Below are 15,911 nucleotides of genomic sequence, written 5' to 3' on the forward strand. Positions count from 1 at the left end.
CATGTTACCTCCATGCTATTTTCCGTACTACATGTTGGTGTATCATATATATATATTTTTTCTTTCAAAATTGCCGGAAGATCATAACTTTATAACAAGAAATATGCTTAAAAGAAACCGATCTATGCTATTTTCCGTACTACATGTTATTGTATCTGGCAAACGTCAAAACGACTAAGTTTTCAACAACAAAATCGTTTCTATAACCAAGTTAGTAAAGAGATCAATGATGTAATGCTTGGAATTGTTCTCAACAAAGTAATTGTTCTCAACAATGTGATTCTACTTATTTGCTATAACTCATTCTATATTTTGATACATATATTTTGATTGAATACTTGTTTGATTTAGGCTTTAAGTACCTCAATACCAACCAATCCAATAATACACAATGATTCTCAAGTATTAAATTAGTATAAATTGTGAATGACTAAAATATACCTTTTCCTTTGTCATTGTCTATGTATTTACACAATATTTATGGGAATTAACAAAAGACATGAAAAAGAAAAGTATAATAAAAATATTATACTCCCGAGGAGTTAAAAGGCAACTAAATCGTGAGTCATGACTCTTCATTTGGCTTCTTTTCAGATACTACTTTAAGTTTTAACTGCTTTTTTTGACCCATTTTTGTCCCTTACTAATTTTTTTACCCCAATTCCCGTTAATAAGTTTCTTTTCCATATTTGAGCCAAACATATATTCTTTTTTATGTTTTAGATAATAAAAATATAATATTTTAGAGCTAATCATCGTTTTCAAGTGTTTTGGTTGGACTCAAAAGTCAAGTAATTCATATTCTTTACTTATTTAGATTATAATCATTCTTCATGACAACTATTCAACCAATCCAAACTTGCTAACATATTTTAATATACATAGAGAGTGACGTTTAACACATAATGTATCTCTACATTCTATTTTAAGTGTGATGTATAAGACGCTTATCTATAAAGCGTTTTCTTTGAGACTTCAATTATATTTATAAAACATTACCACATACAATGCATTATATAATTCTCACATTTTTTTTACTTAAAACTTATTATAATTATAATACATATTGTAAGTACCGAGGTGAAAATCATGTTAAACAAATTACAAATTGTACCTCTAAAGCTTCATTAATTGCATAATTTTTCAAATGATAACCCTAAAGGAGTGGTTTCATCAAATACACAATTAAACGCACTTTTTAAATATGATATCCTTTAAGTTCCATTAAGTTACATAACACCCAAATTTTTAACATGATAATCCAAATTAATAATATGATACTGAAACCATATTAATTACCGACCAAAGTCCCACCACATCATATGGCTTATGCATAGTGTTTTTTCACTCTATAATAAAGGTCTCCCGTCATAAAGCACATAGACAAGCAACTAGTTACGTATTAATTACTTTCCTTTATGTAACATGACAACTCAACATAAAGTTACCAATTTACCCATATAATAAAAACAGTGATACATCAACAAATTTGTTCCATTCGGAAAAGAAGGTTGGTGTGTCCAAAAGTCTACATAGTCCATGTGATGTCCCTCCTATCTCTCCATTCAAACATATCTACAACATTAAAAGATGTCTGGATTTATATAATATTGCTTCATTGTCTCTGTTTTTGAACACATATCACTCTTTTTATTAAAGTTTCATCTTCTCAGATAATAGTATCACATTATTTATTACTTTTTGAATAAATCACTGGCTAAATTATCACATTAGGGTACACTCGTCTTTCGATTCCAGAAAACCTCTTATCTTAGATTATCGCCAGTGAACACTCGCTCTAAGACATGACATTATTATTATCAGGGGAAAGTTAATGTACAAATTAAATTAGTGTGCTAACTGTAATAATCAAATAGTATAATTACAAATATAAGTAGTGTAATTATGTAATTATATCGTAATGTAATCACACTACACTATAATTAACTATGTTGTATATATAATTACACTATTTGATTATCACCGTTAGTACGTTAATTTAATTTTTTATCTAATCCAAACAACTTATTATTATTATTATTATAATAACAGATTGTTACATTCACACACACATATATCTATATATACACACATATATAGAGAGAGATAATATTCATTCTTGAGTGAGTGTGTGAATGATGGATAATAATAATAATTATAAAAGCTGTCATTCAACTGGTGAAGAATCTTCTGCTACAAACTCTAACCCTAATCTTGATTCTTGTACTTACAACAACAGCAAAGATCAGTATTTGAAGCAAATTCATAAGCTATCACACAAGATTTCAAAACCCCAGTTTAGAAAACCCTTTGAATTTGAAAACCCACTTCATCAAATCCATCATCATCACCAGCCTCTGGATGAATCTCAGCCGTCCAGTCATCAACACAACCAGCCGCCGGTGTATAACGTCAGCAAGAGTGACTTCCGGGATGTTGTTCAGAAGCTCACCGGCTCTCCGGCGCATGAGAGGCTGCCACCGCCGGTCATGCCGCCGGTGAGGCCACAAAGCTCCCGGTTGCAAAAGATCCGCCCGCCGCCGTTGCAACATATTGGTCTCCGGCCGCCGTCAACCGCCGTAGCGCCGCCGCAAAACCCTAATGTTAATTTCCCACCTGGGAATTTTTTCGCTAGACAACGGCCGTTGTCGCCGCTGCCGCCGTTTCCGGCGGTTCACGCGGCGGCGGAGTCGCCGATATCCGCCTACATGCGGTGTTTTCAGACCGAAGTCGCCGGGTTTCCTCCGCCGCCGCCGGTGCCGGAGTTTACGGCGCCGGCGTCGCCGCTGGCGTTCGGGTGTCTCCCCTCGCCGAGGTTTCCGTTCTCGCCAACAAATGAATTCAGGTTTCAACAATTAACGCCGTTGTCACCGACGCCACCGGCACCAAGCCCTAGGTGGAAACCCGTCGGATGAATATTATTATGGTGTTGGATAAGGCTTTGTTTTAAGACGGGTAGTGAAAATAATAAAAAGGAAGTTTTTTTTTAAAATAATAATAATAATTAATTGGGGCAAATGTGTTAGTTTGAAAATTAGGGGTTTTGAGTTATTGAAAAATTTGATTAATGATGGGATATGTACATGATTGGAATATGTAAAAAGGAACCTTAGGTTTTCTATTTGTTTCTTTTTATTATCAAGGTTGGGTGGTTGCTAGGGGATGGTAAATGTGTTACATGAAATGGTGGACAATTTTATGTTTTATGTTCTCATGCATCTTTATTTTAATTTCTAGATCTATATGTTTTGAAGAAACACTAAGTGACCCCGGCAGATTACGGATAATCTTAGGGTTAAGTAGATGTTTCTAACGAGGGTTAAGTCCGGCAAAGATGGTTATTCTTCTGGTGACCTGCAAAACAGACACCTTGAGCTCGTCACTGAGAAGGGGGGGTACCTCCTTGTGACCACCCTCCGGCGTGAGAATCAGACTAGATTGCTCTGAATATAAGTGTATATTAAGAGAAATAGCTAGATAATATCAGATGATATATGATGGTATAAGATAAGATATGATACCGTTCCAAGGTGTTGGAGTATTTATAGCCGAATGTAGGTTTCCAAGCAGGTACAGCCAGCTGTATAATATTCCTTTTCTACCAACTGTGGGCTACGCACGTGCCATGCTGGTGATTGGTGGGTAGGCAGTGGCTGATAGTGACATGGCCGGCTGTGTACTATTCCTTTTCCACCAACTGCAGGCTATGTACGTGCCACGACAAGGGTTGGTGAGTAGGCAGCGGCTGATAGTGACATTTTGTACTAGAGCGTGCTCCTCGTCGTACTGTTGTCAGTGAGCTGTCACCCTGTGATTGGTTCATGGGCTGCTTTGGTCAGATCTTGTCTATTTTGTCCATACCTTGGCAGGTATAGTACAAAAGATCCTCCAGAAGCGTACGGACTGGCTCATTTGGGCGGGAGTATTCCCGCCTTGCTCATTCATTCTTCAGGTGACATTACTGAATTATTGAGAGTTAGTGACTTGTGCGTGTAGCCTTGCTATTAGTGCGGGTAGCCTTCCCTGATGGCTTGTATCCGCAGCTGCGGGAACAGGCGGCGTACTTCACCATTGGGAGTGTAAGGCCCCGTTACCGGTAACCCTACTTTCGTGTTGGATTTACTCATAAACACAGTTCTAAATATCAGAGTTAATTAAAACATTTACGCGGAATATAAAACTTTCATAAAACATTACAATATTTCATAACTTGTCTCAAAACGTCCTTTGTCTTTCACATTAAAACATTAAAATTAAAACATCGTAAGTCTTCAGATGCCAGGCTCTTATTCTTCTGCCATGTGTCCCCGCTCAAGCCAGCTGTCTCATCCTACTCACCTGCGTGCACACTAAAAGTCAGCTACGCTGAGTGAGTTCTAGTTAATCACATAATCATACAATACATTCTTTACACTTCATACTTAACCTCTTAACTTTCTTTCATACACACTTAAGTGCTTTTACTTTCATTTTTACCTTCATACTTTCTTTACATACATAATCATACGTTTTAAAGAGCCTTTCGCCATATAACCTCACAGATATTATAAGGGTCTGGTCCCTAGTTTTCGAATATTAGAAGGGTTCGATTCCCTAACATCACAGATATTATAAGGGTCTGGTCCCTACCATCACAGATATTATAAGGGTCTGGTCCCTAGTTTCGAATATTAGAAGGGTTCGATTCCCTAACATCACAGATATTATAAGGGTCTGGTTCCTAACATCACAGATATTATAAGGGTCTGGTCCCTAGTTTTCGAATATTAGTAGGGTTCGATTCCCTCTTCGTTCCATACATTATACCCCGAGTATTTTTTTTAGGGCTCGGTACCCTTTTCGTAACCATACAACCATACATCATGCCTCGAGTATTATTAGGGCTCGGTACCCTTTTCGTAACCATACAACCATACATCATACCTCGAGTATTATTAGGGCTCGGTACCCCTTCTCGTAACCATACGACCATACATTATTATTTCCTTCTTTTATTATCTCTATCACGTTCATACGCATAAGCATTCATATTATACTTACCTTATACATAGCATTACAACCTGACAGTACGTGCAATATCCGAAGATCGTTCACGTACCATCAAGCAATCATTCTTACATAACACATATATCACATAGGGCATACACTTATCACTTAGGATAAATGTATTAACAACACATCAAGTATGCACACAGCCCCGAAAACATAACAAGGAATGGGGCTAGAAACTCACCTGAACACCGTTACGTTCACCGTTAATCGTAATTCCTTTCTTCAGTTGTGCACGGCTGACTGTATAACAAGTATACGTATCAATTAACTATCACTTCTCATAATGTATTTCTATCTTTATATGACCCACAACGAACGGGGGTCCGGGGGCAGCGCCCCTGGCAGCGGGGTCTAGGGGCGGCAGCCCCTAGCAGGGTCCAAGGGGCAGAGCCCCTGGCTGGGGTCGAGCTGCCAGGTCAGCTTGGAAAAATTTTATTTCCATTAACTGTCTTAACACATTTTTCATTAGATTTTTAGTTTACTTCCTAATCGAACTTGGCTTTAGGCGAAGTTAAACCTTAGGCGAACTTAGCTTTAGGCGAAGTTAAACCTTAGGCGAACTTAGCTTTAGGCGAAGTTAAACCTTAGGCGAACTTAGCTTTAGGCGAAGTTGTCATCAGGCGAACTTGGCTTTAGGTGAAGTTGTCATCAGGCGAACTTGGCCTTAGGCGAAGTTGTCATCAGGCGAACTTGGCTTTAGGCGAAGTTGTCATCAGGCGAACTTGGCCTCAGGCGAAGTTGTCATCAGGCGAACTTAGCTTGCAGGCGAAGTTCATCAGGCGAACTTAGCTTGCAGGCGAAGTTCATCGCTTTGAAGGCGAAGTTGCCCAGATGCAGGCGAAGTTACCCAGACAGCCACTGTTCGGTTTCTTTCCAGCATTTTGAGCGATTTTAACACCCTTGCTATGGTTCAATATCACCCACTACGCTTCCCGACCATTTTCGGTCGCTTATACACTAAAAAAGCTTGGATCTTTAAACTTCAAAGATCAAGAATCATACCTTTTTGGGCTTGTTTGGATCTCGTTTACTTGCTAGTACACTAATCGCTCTCTCTCGGACCTGCCCGACTCTTCCCTTGGCTCGGCCGGCCGGTGGCGGTATGCGTGTGGTGTGTGTGTGTGTTTTGGGGTGTTAGGGAGTTTGGTGAAAATGAAGATATTTTGGGATTTTGGGGGTATTTATATCCCTGAAATCCCATTCTCATTTAACCCATCTCAATTAATCCACGTCCAAGACCCGCTCCCTATCCGATATTAATTAATTACGCGAAATCACTAAACATAACTTCCTTTATTCATCATTAAAATTTTTAGGATGTTACAAGTCTTCCCCCCTTAAAGAGGTTTCGTCCCCGAAACCTAACTATTACATAAACAAACTAGGGTAAAACTTGCGCATCTCATCCTCGGCTTCCCAAGTAGCATCCGATCCTTTGCGGTGTTTCCATATCACTTTTACCAAAGGTATAGTCTTGTGACGAAGCTGCTTCTCCTTACGATCAACGATATCTATCGGTTGCTCGATGTAGTTCAATTGTTCATCAACCTCGATGTCCATTAATGGCACGTGAGACGTGTCATCAGCTAGACACTTCCTCAGATGAGAAACATGGAAGGTTGAATGAATTCCTTCTAACTCATCGGGTAAATCCAGTTTATAAGCTACTTCACCCACACGATTTACAATCCTGAACGGTCCAATGTACCTCGGACTCAACTTTCCTCTTTTCCTAAAACGGATAATCCACTTCCAAGGCGAGACCTTGAGCATCACATTGTCACCAACGTTAAACTCAATTGGTCGTCGCCGCTTATCTGCATAAGACTTTTGTCTGTCTTGCGCGGCTTTCATTCTTGCTTTGATCTGATCGAACTTTGAAGACGTTTCTTGAACCACTTCTAGACTTCCCATTTCTTTCTGACCAATCTCACCCCAACACACCGGGGTTCTACATCGTCTGCCATAAAGCATCTCAAACGGTGGCATACCAATACTTGAATGGTAACTGTTGTTATAGAGAACTCTGCCAGATGCAGATGATCATCCCAACTTCCACAAAAATCTAAAACACAAGCACGTAGCATATCCTCAAGGGTTTGGATCGTCCTTTCAGACTGTCCATCAGTTTGAGGATGATACGCCGTACCGATGTTCAACCTCGTCCCCATAGCTTCATGGAATTTCTTCCAGAACCTCGAAGTAAACCGTGTATCTCTATCAGACGCGATCGATAACGGTACCCCATGCTTGGTTACAACTTCTTTGATGAACAAGCTTGCTAACGTTTCTGACGAGATGGCCTCTCGTATGGGCAGAAAGTGAGCACTCTTGGTCAAAAGGTCCACAATCACCCAGATGGTATCATGTTGCTTAGCTGTACGAGGTAGCTTAGTTATGAAATCCATGGTGATGTGTTCCCATTTCCATTCAGGTATCTCTAGCGGTTGCATCTTCCCATAAGGCTTTTGGTGTTCGGCTTTGACTTGTAAGCAAGTTAAGCACTTACCAACATAATCCACTACATCGTTCTTCATTCCTGGCCACCAGTAATCTCTTTTCAAGTCTTGGTACATCTTTGTAGCTCCAGGATGGATTGAGTACCTTGACTTATGAGCTTCATATAAGATTCGACTTCTAAGATCACCATGGCGTGGGATCCACATACGGTCGAACCTAGTTTTAACTCCATGAGTGTTTTCCATCAACCCATCTTGCTGGCCATAAATCCTTTCTTTCTTTACTAACCCTTCGTCTACTAACACTTCTGACTGCACTTTGATGATTTCTTCAAAAAGACTTGAGTTCATGATCAACTTGTATGACTTCACTGTTGCAAGGACTTCCTCATTCTTACGACTTAGCGCATCAGCGACCACGTTAGCTTTACCGGGGTAATACTTAATCTCACAGTCGTAATCCTTTATCAATTCCAACCATCTTCTCTGCCTCATGTTCAATTCTTTCTGCTCGAAGAAGTACTTTAAACTCTTATGATCTGTATAGATAGTGCACTTAGTACCGTACAGATAATGCCTCCATATCTTAAGAGCATGCACTACAGCTGCTAACTCCAAATCGTGCGTCGGATAAGTACTTTCATGGACCTTCAACTGTCTAGACGCGTAAGCTATCACCTTCCCTCGTTGCATCAACACGCAACCTAATCCTTGATGCGAAGCATCAGCACAAACAACGAAATCCTCGTCACCATCGGGTAGAGTAAGGATTGGAGCTTGCGTGAGTCTCTTCTTCAATTCTTCAAAGGCTTCTTCCTGAAACTTTCCCCAACTGAATACTATCGACTTTCGGGTCATACCGGTCAGCGGTGCGGCTATCTTGGAGAAACCTTCGATGAATCTCCTATAGTAGCCAGCTAACCCTTGGAAGCTTCGTATATCAGTCGGGTTCTGCGGAGTCTTCTAATTCGTTATCGCTTCAATCTTAGCTGGGTCCACGGTAATCCCTTCCGGATTAATCACGTGACCTAAAAATTGCACTTCTCTTAACCAGAACGCGCACTTCGAAAACTTGGCATACAACTTCTCTTTCTTCAGAGTCTCCAATACCTCTCTCAGATGCTCAGCATGGTCAGACTCGTCCTTTGAATAAATCAATATATCGTCAATGAAGACGATAACCGACTTATCCAACATCGGCCGACACACCCTATTCATCATGTCCATAAATGCTGCAGGAGCATTTGTTAGACCGAACGACATTACGAGGAACTCGTAGTGTCCATACCGCGTTCGGAACGCTGTCTTAGGGATGTCTGCCTCCTTCACCTTCAGCTGATGGTAGCCTGATCTGAGATCTATTCGTGAGAACCAACTTGAACCTTGCAGTTGGTCAAACAGATCATCAATCCTTGGCAATGGATATCTATTATTTACCGTAAGCTTATTCAACTCACGATAGTCTATGCACATTCTCATACTTCCATCCTTCTTTTTCACGAACAACACTGGTGCGCCCCACGGGGAAACACTCGGTCTTATGAAACCTTTGTCGAGGAGTTCTTGCAGTTGTGACATCAATTCTTTCATCTCGGACGGTGCTAGACGGTAAGGCGCTTTCGCGACAGGTTGGGCTCCTGGTATTAAATCTATCTGAAATTCTATCTCTCGCTCCGGCTGCAACCCCGGAAGATCCTCAGGGAATACTTCTGGGTAGTCGCGTACAATAGGAACATCTTTCAATTCTTTCGTCTCGGCCGCAGCGTTGACGACATACGCCAGGTAGGCACGACACCCTCGCCTTAGCAAACCCTCGGCTTTTATCATCGAAATGACATTAAGCCCAGAACTTTCCTTATCACCATAAACCGTTACCGCACTACCATCCAATGACTTTAACCTTATCATCCTACTCTTACATACTATCTGAGCCTCAAACTCAGACAACCAATCCATACCCAAAACCACATCGAACCCTCCCAAGGTCATAACGTACAAGGTAACCGGGAACTCATGTCCTTCCAATTCTATCTTATAGTTCTTAACCATTTTTGTTATTTTAACCGAAGTGTCACTGGCGGTTTCTACTACAAAAGTTTCAGACACTCGGCAACATTTCATTTTAGCTAGTTTACTAAATGGTGTGGCTACGAAACTTTTGTTTGCGCCCGAATCAAATAATACAGAAGCGGAAACACCGTTCACTAGAAACGTACCTGTGACGACATCCGGAATCTGCGTTGCTTGTTCTTGGGTCAGCATGTAGGCTCTAGTTCTTGGCCTAGCTTGATCGGCATCCTTCCTTCCACTACCTCCAGCTTCACCATCTGTGCACTCTCTCGTCATGTGGCCTGTCTTGCCACATTTGTAACATGCTGGCTTTGCACTGCACTCATTGGCATAATGCCCTACATTCCCACACTTATAACACACATTAGACCCCATCCGGCATTCCCCACCGTGAGCCTTTCCACATTTGAGACAAACACCAGAACTTTTACCCCACTTGCACTCACCACCATGCATCTTTCCGCAGGTCTTACACGATCTCTTATCCCACACTCTCTGCTTCTTATCTTTGGGGTTCCATAACTGAGTACCGGGTCGTTTAGCAGGAGCGGCCCATTTCTTCTCTTTTTTCTCGTCTCCCACCACCACATCATCCGCAGCCAGGTCTGCATAGACCATCTCTGCGAGTTCGACAGCAAAATCGAAAGTAGCAGGTTTACTTGTCCTGACTAACATGCGGACTCTCTGTGGTAATCCCCTCACATAACACTTGATTCTCTTAGCCTCAGTGCTGACCATATCGGGTACCAACCTAGACATTCGATTGAACTCTGTAGTGTACTCACGATGTGTCATCGTCCCAGCTTTCAAGTTTAGGAACTTCATCTCCGCCCTTTCAACCTCGGCGTCAGCACAGAACTTCTTCATTACTAACTCCTTCAGATCGTCCCACCTCATCTCTTTGATCTCTTCTCGGGTCTTCCTCTGCTCCACACTCTCCCACCAATACATAGCCTCATCCTCGAATGATTGAGTAGCATAACCTACCGCTTGATCGGGACGGCACTCGCTAATGCGGATAACCTTATCCATGGCGGTTATCCACTGAAGAGTAGCGATTGCGTCTCCTAAACCAGTCAGCTTAGGCGGGTCACAACCTTTGAAGGACTTACAGTTGCAACCGCCTCGGCCCTTCTTCCTATCATCATCTTTCACAGACCTTACCTCACTTGAGTCACCCCTTTCCCTCTCGTTATCCTTCCTACCATTACCACCCGCCCCTTCAACAGTTCTTTCACGGCTTCCAGCAGACCTTCCCGGGGTAATATTTTTCACAGCAGTGGCTACAGCTTGAACAATAGCTGCTTGAATTGCAGGATCCAGTTGAACTCCTTCATTGTTTTCCGGGTTCCTTCCCGCTGCGCTTCCTTCAGCTTCAGTGTTGGAAGCGGTCTCAACCGAAGGTTGCTGGACACGACGAGGCCTGCCGCGTCGTCCAGTGCGACCTCCGGCTCCAACAATGTCTCCGGCTCCAGCCATTGTATTCTAAAAGGGAAAACACAGACATCATCATTCAAGGAACTATTTAGTACAAGGATAGCAAGGCTAACAGGTAATAACAGTGGCCAGCTGTGACTAGCTGATCACATTGCTTTCCGTGTCCTATACACTTCCCTTTATGAGTCTATTTGTGCTGATTCTACTTAAGCAATTAGTCAAATCAACAATCAATTATTCCTATCCCTTTTGTTCACGTATATTTTCTTTCTCATTATCACATATCATTTAATCATACAATTTACCTTTACGGATCTTGCTTGAGCGACACAAGGCATTCTTGGACTGGCATCTTCTTTCATTTCTTACTTATATCCCATACTCTGTTCGAGTCTAAGCATGTAGGATGCTTAAATCTCTCGAACTTTGCTCTGATACCAACTTGTAAGGCCCCGTTACCGGTAACCCTACTTTCGTGTTGGATTTACTCATAAACACAGTTCTAAATATCAGAGTTAATTAAAACATTTACGCGGAATATAAAACTTTCATAAAACATTACAATATTTCATAACTTGTCTCAAAACGTCCTTTGTCTTTCACATTAAAACATTAAAATTAAAACATCGTAAGTCTTCAGATGCCAGGCTCTTATTCTTCTGCCATGTGTCCCCGCTCAAGCCAGCTGTCTCATCCTACTCACCTGCGTGCACACTAAAAGTCAGCTACGCTGAGTGAGTTCTAGTTAATCACATAATCATACAATACATTCTTTACACTTCATACTTAACCTCTTAACTTTCTTTCATACACACTTAAGTGCTTTTACTTTCATTTTTACCTTCATACTTTCTTTACATACATAATCATACGTTTTAAAGAGCCTTTCGCCATATAACCTCACAGATATTATAAGGGTCTGGTCCCTAGTTTTCGAATATTAGAAGGGTTCGATTCCCTAACATCACAGATATTATAAGGGTCTGGTCCCTACCATCACAGATATTATAAGGGTCTGGTCCCTAGTTTCGAATATTAGAAGGGTTCGATTCCCTAACATCACAGATATTATAAGGGTCTGGTTCCTAACATCACAGATATTATAAGGGTCTGGTCCCTAGTTTTCGAATATTAGTAGGGTTCGATTCCCTCTTCGTTCCATACATTATACCCCGAGTATTTTTTTTAGGGCTCGGTACCCTTTTCGTAACCATACAACCATACATCATGCCTCGAGTATTATTAGGGCTCGGTACCCTTTTCGTAACCATACAACCATACATCATACCTCGAGTATTATTAGGGCTCGGTACCCCTTCTCGTAACCATACGACCATACATTATTATTTCCTTCTTTTATTATCTCTATCACGTTCATACGCATAAGCATTCATATTATACTTACCTTATACATAGCATTACAACCTGACAGTACGTGCAATATCCGAAGATCGTTCACGTACCATCAAGCAATCATTCTTACATAACACATATATCACATAGGGCATACACTTTTCACTTAGGATAAATGTATTAACAACACATCAAGTATGCACACAGCCCCGAAAACATAACAAGGAATGGGGCTAGAAACTCACCTGAACACCGTTACGTTCACCGTTAATCGTAATTCCTTTCTTCAGTTGTGCACGGCTGACTGTATAACAAGTATACGTATCAATTAACTATCACTTCTCATAATGTATTTCTATCTTTATATGACCCACAACGAACGGGGGTCCGGGGGCAGCGCCCCTGGCAGCAGGGTCTAGGGGCGGCAGCCCCTAGCAGGGTCCAAGGGGCAGAGCCCCTGGCTGGGGTCGAGCTGCCAGGTCAGCTTGGAAAAATTTTATTTCCATTAACTGTCTTAACACATTTTTCATTAGATTTTTAGTTTACTTCCTAATCGAACTTGGCTTTAGGCGAAGTTAAACCTTAGGCGAACTTAGCTTTAGGCGAAGTTAAACATTAGGCGAACTTAGCTTTAGGCGAAGTTAAACCTTAGGCGAACTTAGTTTTAGGCGAAGTTGTCATCAGGCGAACTTGGCTTGCAGGCGAAGTTCATCAGGCGAACTTAGCTTGCAGGCGAAGTTCATCGCTTTGAAGGCGAAGTTGCCCAGATGCAGGCGAAGTTGCCCAGACAGCCGCTGTTCGGTTTCTTTCCAGCATTTTGAGCGATTTTAACACCCTTGCTATGGTTCAATATCACCCACTACGCTTCCCGACCATTTTCGGTCGCTTATACACTAAAAAAGCTTGGATCTTTAAACTTCAAAGATCAAGAATCATACCTTTTTGGGCTTGTTTGGATCTCGTTTACTTGCTAGTACACTAATCGCTCTCTCTCGGACCTGCCCGACTCTTCCCTTGGCTCGGCCGGCCGGCGGCGGTATGCGTGTGGTGTGTGTGTGTGTTTTGGGGTGTTAGGGAGTTTGGTGAAAATGAAGATATTTTGGGATTTTGGGGGTATTTATATCCCTGAAATCCCATTCTCATTTAACCCATCTCAATTAATCCACGTCCAAGACCCGCTCCCTACCTGATATTAATTAATTACGCGAAATCACTAAACATAACTTTCTTTATTCATCATTAAAATTTTTAGGATGTTACAGGGAGGCTTTTCCTGCGGGAACAGCTGGCGTACTGCGCGTAAGGTCTTCATCTCTCTAAGCATGGTGGGTCCTGCGGAACCAGTTGGTCTTTGCGCAGACGTTCCTCTTCAAGGTGAGTCTTGCGGGTCTAACTGGGCCCTGCTGGGACCTACCTCTTCAGGGATGGTAAATGTGTTACATGAAATGGTAGACAATTTTATGTTTTATGTTCTCATGCATCTTTATTTTCATTTCTAGATCTATATGCTTTGAATGTTTCTTTGATTCAATTGTGTAATCCAAGTTTTTAGATTTGTTGTAATGTGGTTTTACTATTTTAGTTTTGGCGGTTTATGGTTGGTAATCATGACATCCTGTTATTGAAAGTATCATGGTTTATTTTTGGTAATCATGAGATCCTGTTATCAAAAAATATCACAGGAATCGTTATTGGAGAGGGCATGGTTTAATTTTGGTAATCATGAGGTCCTGTTATGGAAAATTCAAAGGTAAATTGCATGTTCACATCATGGGTTGAGATGTGTCATTCGATGTGTTTTATGAAAAAAACTAGTGAATGCAAGATCGAAATTTGAGACCAAAGGGAATCAGATGATTATCATCGCATAAATTTATATATTTTCTGGTTAAAATAAAGTTATTAACATTAATGTGTAAGAAGTATCCATACTTTTTATTGGGTAGTTTTTAAGTGTCAATAGTTGATTTATTACATTTTAACCTCCATAATCAAAAGTTTAAGAATCTTGTTACAAGATTAAGGTTGGTCAAAACATGTTTCAACATCATGGAATAAACATTCAAGAAGTGTTTGAATATCCATGGTAAGATTGATTTGTTGACTATTCTCTACTTCAGTTTGTGGTCAATATTGGCCTTGTTGTGATCTTTTTAAGGCAGTGGCTAACATTTAATGAACTACAATCTAAAGATAGCCTTGTTATGTCATCATAGACCCGGTCGTGTAACTTTACACATACGGACATGATACAGATTGAAGCAAATCTAGCAATATATTCTAGCCTTTGACTGGTCCCCTCTTGATGGACAATCATGACCAAAAGGCCAAAGGTTTTTTATGGCTATTTTGGACTTTTAATATCATTTGTTTTTTGTTTGAATTTGGAATAATATCACCGTCATCAATTGAATTTGCGAACAAAGTGGCCCATCGAGCGTTTGAGAATGTTTCAAAAAGTTGGTAACACTCGAGAAGTTTGAGAATGGCCGAATGCAAGTGACGAATTGCTTGGAATACGAAGAATGACAACACAACTCGTACGTCCAAACTCATATAAATACAGCTCGACCTGAAACTGGTTCTAATGCAAGTCTTGTGATATGAATAACTTACCGATCCCCTTGACAATTGCAAGCTGTTAGTATGTCTTTTCTTGATGGAAAGTTTCATATAAGTTTTGTTAGTGTGTCTTTCTTTGCAGAAACATATGTGCAATTCTTTTGCCATCAAGAACAAGTGTTTTGATCCGCCACTTTTGCTTAGAGCATCCACAACAGACTCCAATTCCCTAGATCTGGATCTAGTTAGCAATGGACAGACTTAGAGGACGCAAGCCTCCTTGTTGTGGAGTAAAGTCCATAAAAACAAGTTTTTATCTACAAACCTGAAAAGAACTAGGTGAGGTGGCATCCATTCTCTCTCCTCTCTCACATGCACACATATATATTATATAATATATACGCACATTTGATATTATTTAATGGGGTTTGGGTACGTTTGTTGTTGTCGAAGAAACTGGAGTTATTGAGAAAGGTTTGAAATGTGATGTGGCGATAATGTGACGGTTTGTATGGGTTTGCTGTAGATATGCTCGGTCAGTCTCAGTCCCCTCTTGACGGTACACCTCTCAGTGTGCTAGTCACATTGAAATTGAAGAAACAGCCAAACAATGATGGCAATAAAACCAAACCCAATGAAAAGTCCGAAGCATTAGACACGAGTCTTGTTCTAGTTGGTAAGTGTTTCTCAGCTGCAGCATATTAGAGTTTTGTTCCATTTTTTTCACATACAATCAAACATGTATTGAGTAATAGGTATAGTATCACATATGAGACGTGGTTTTATAATCATGAGTAAGATTTACCCGTCGCAGACATGTTGCTCTCATACGACAACCAAACATTGTCTATGAAATTTACTTGTTGAACGAAACCACCAACATAAAAGCAACTTGAAAAGGCATAAACTATTCAATTCAAACTTAAATAGTAACAAATTTAAATCAACGAAGACTCAAAAGAGGCAAATAAAATCGTC

The 15,911-nt window shown here is 40.7% G+C and overlaps 1 protein-coding gene across 1 annotated transcript; it reads left to right on the forward strand.

The window, feature by feature from the left end:
- Window positions 1-2,138: 2,138 nt before the first annotated feature.
- On the forward strand, window positions 2,139-2,915 carry LOC143557344 (VQ motif-containing protein 9-like). Its single transcript, XM_077046442.1, has one exon. The coding sequence runs from the start codon at window positions 2,139-2,141 to the stop codon at window positions 2,913-2,915; it is 777 nt and encodes a 258-aa protein (XP_076902557.1).
- The last annotated feature ends 12,996 nt before the right edge of the window (window positions 2,916-15,911 follow it).

Source organism: Bidens hawaiensis, unplaced genomic scaffold (genome assembly GCF_021521415.1).
Source record: "Bidens hawaiensis isolate Kalapana, Puna unplaced genomic scaffold, B.hawaiensis_p1.1 tig00018902_1, whole genome shotgun sequence".
In the NCBI taxonomy this organism is placed as follows: Eukaryota; Viridiplantae; Streptophyta; class Magnoliopsida; order Asterales; family Asteraceae; genus Bidens; species Bidens hawaiensis.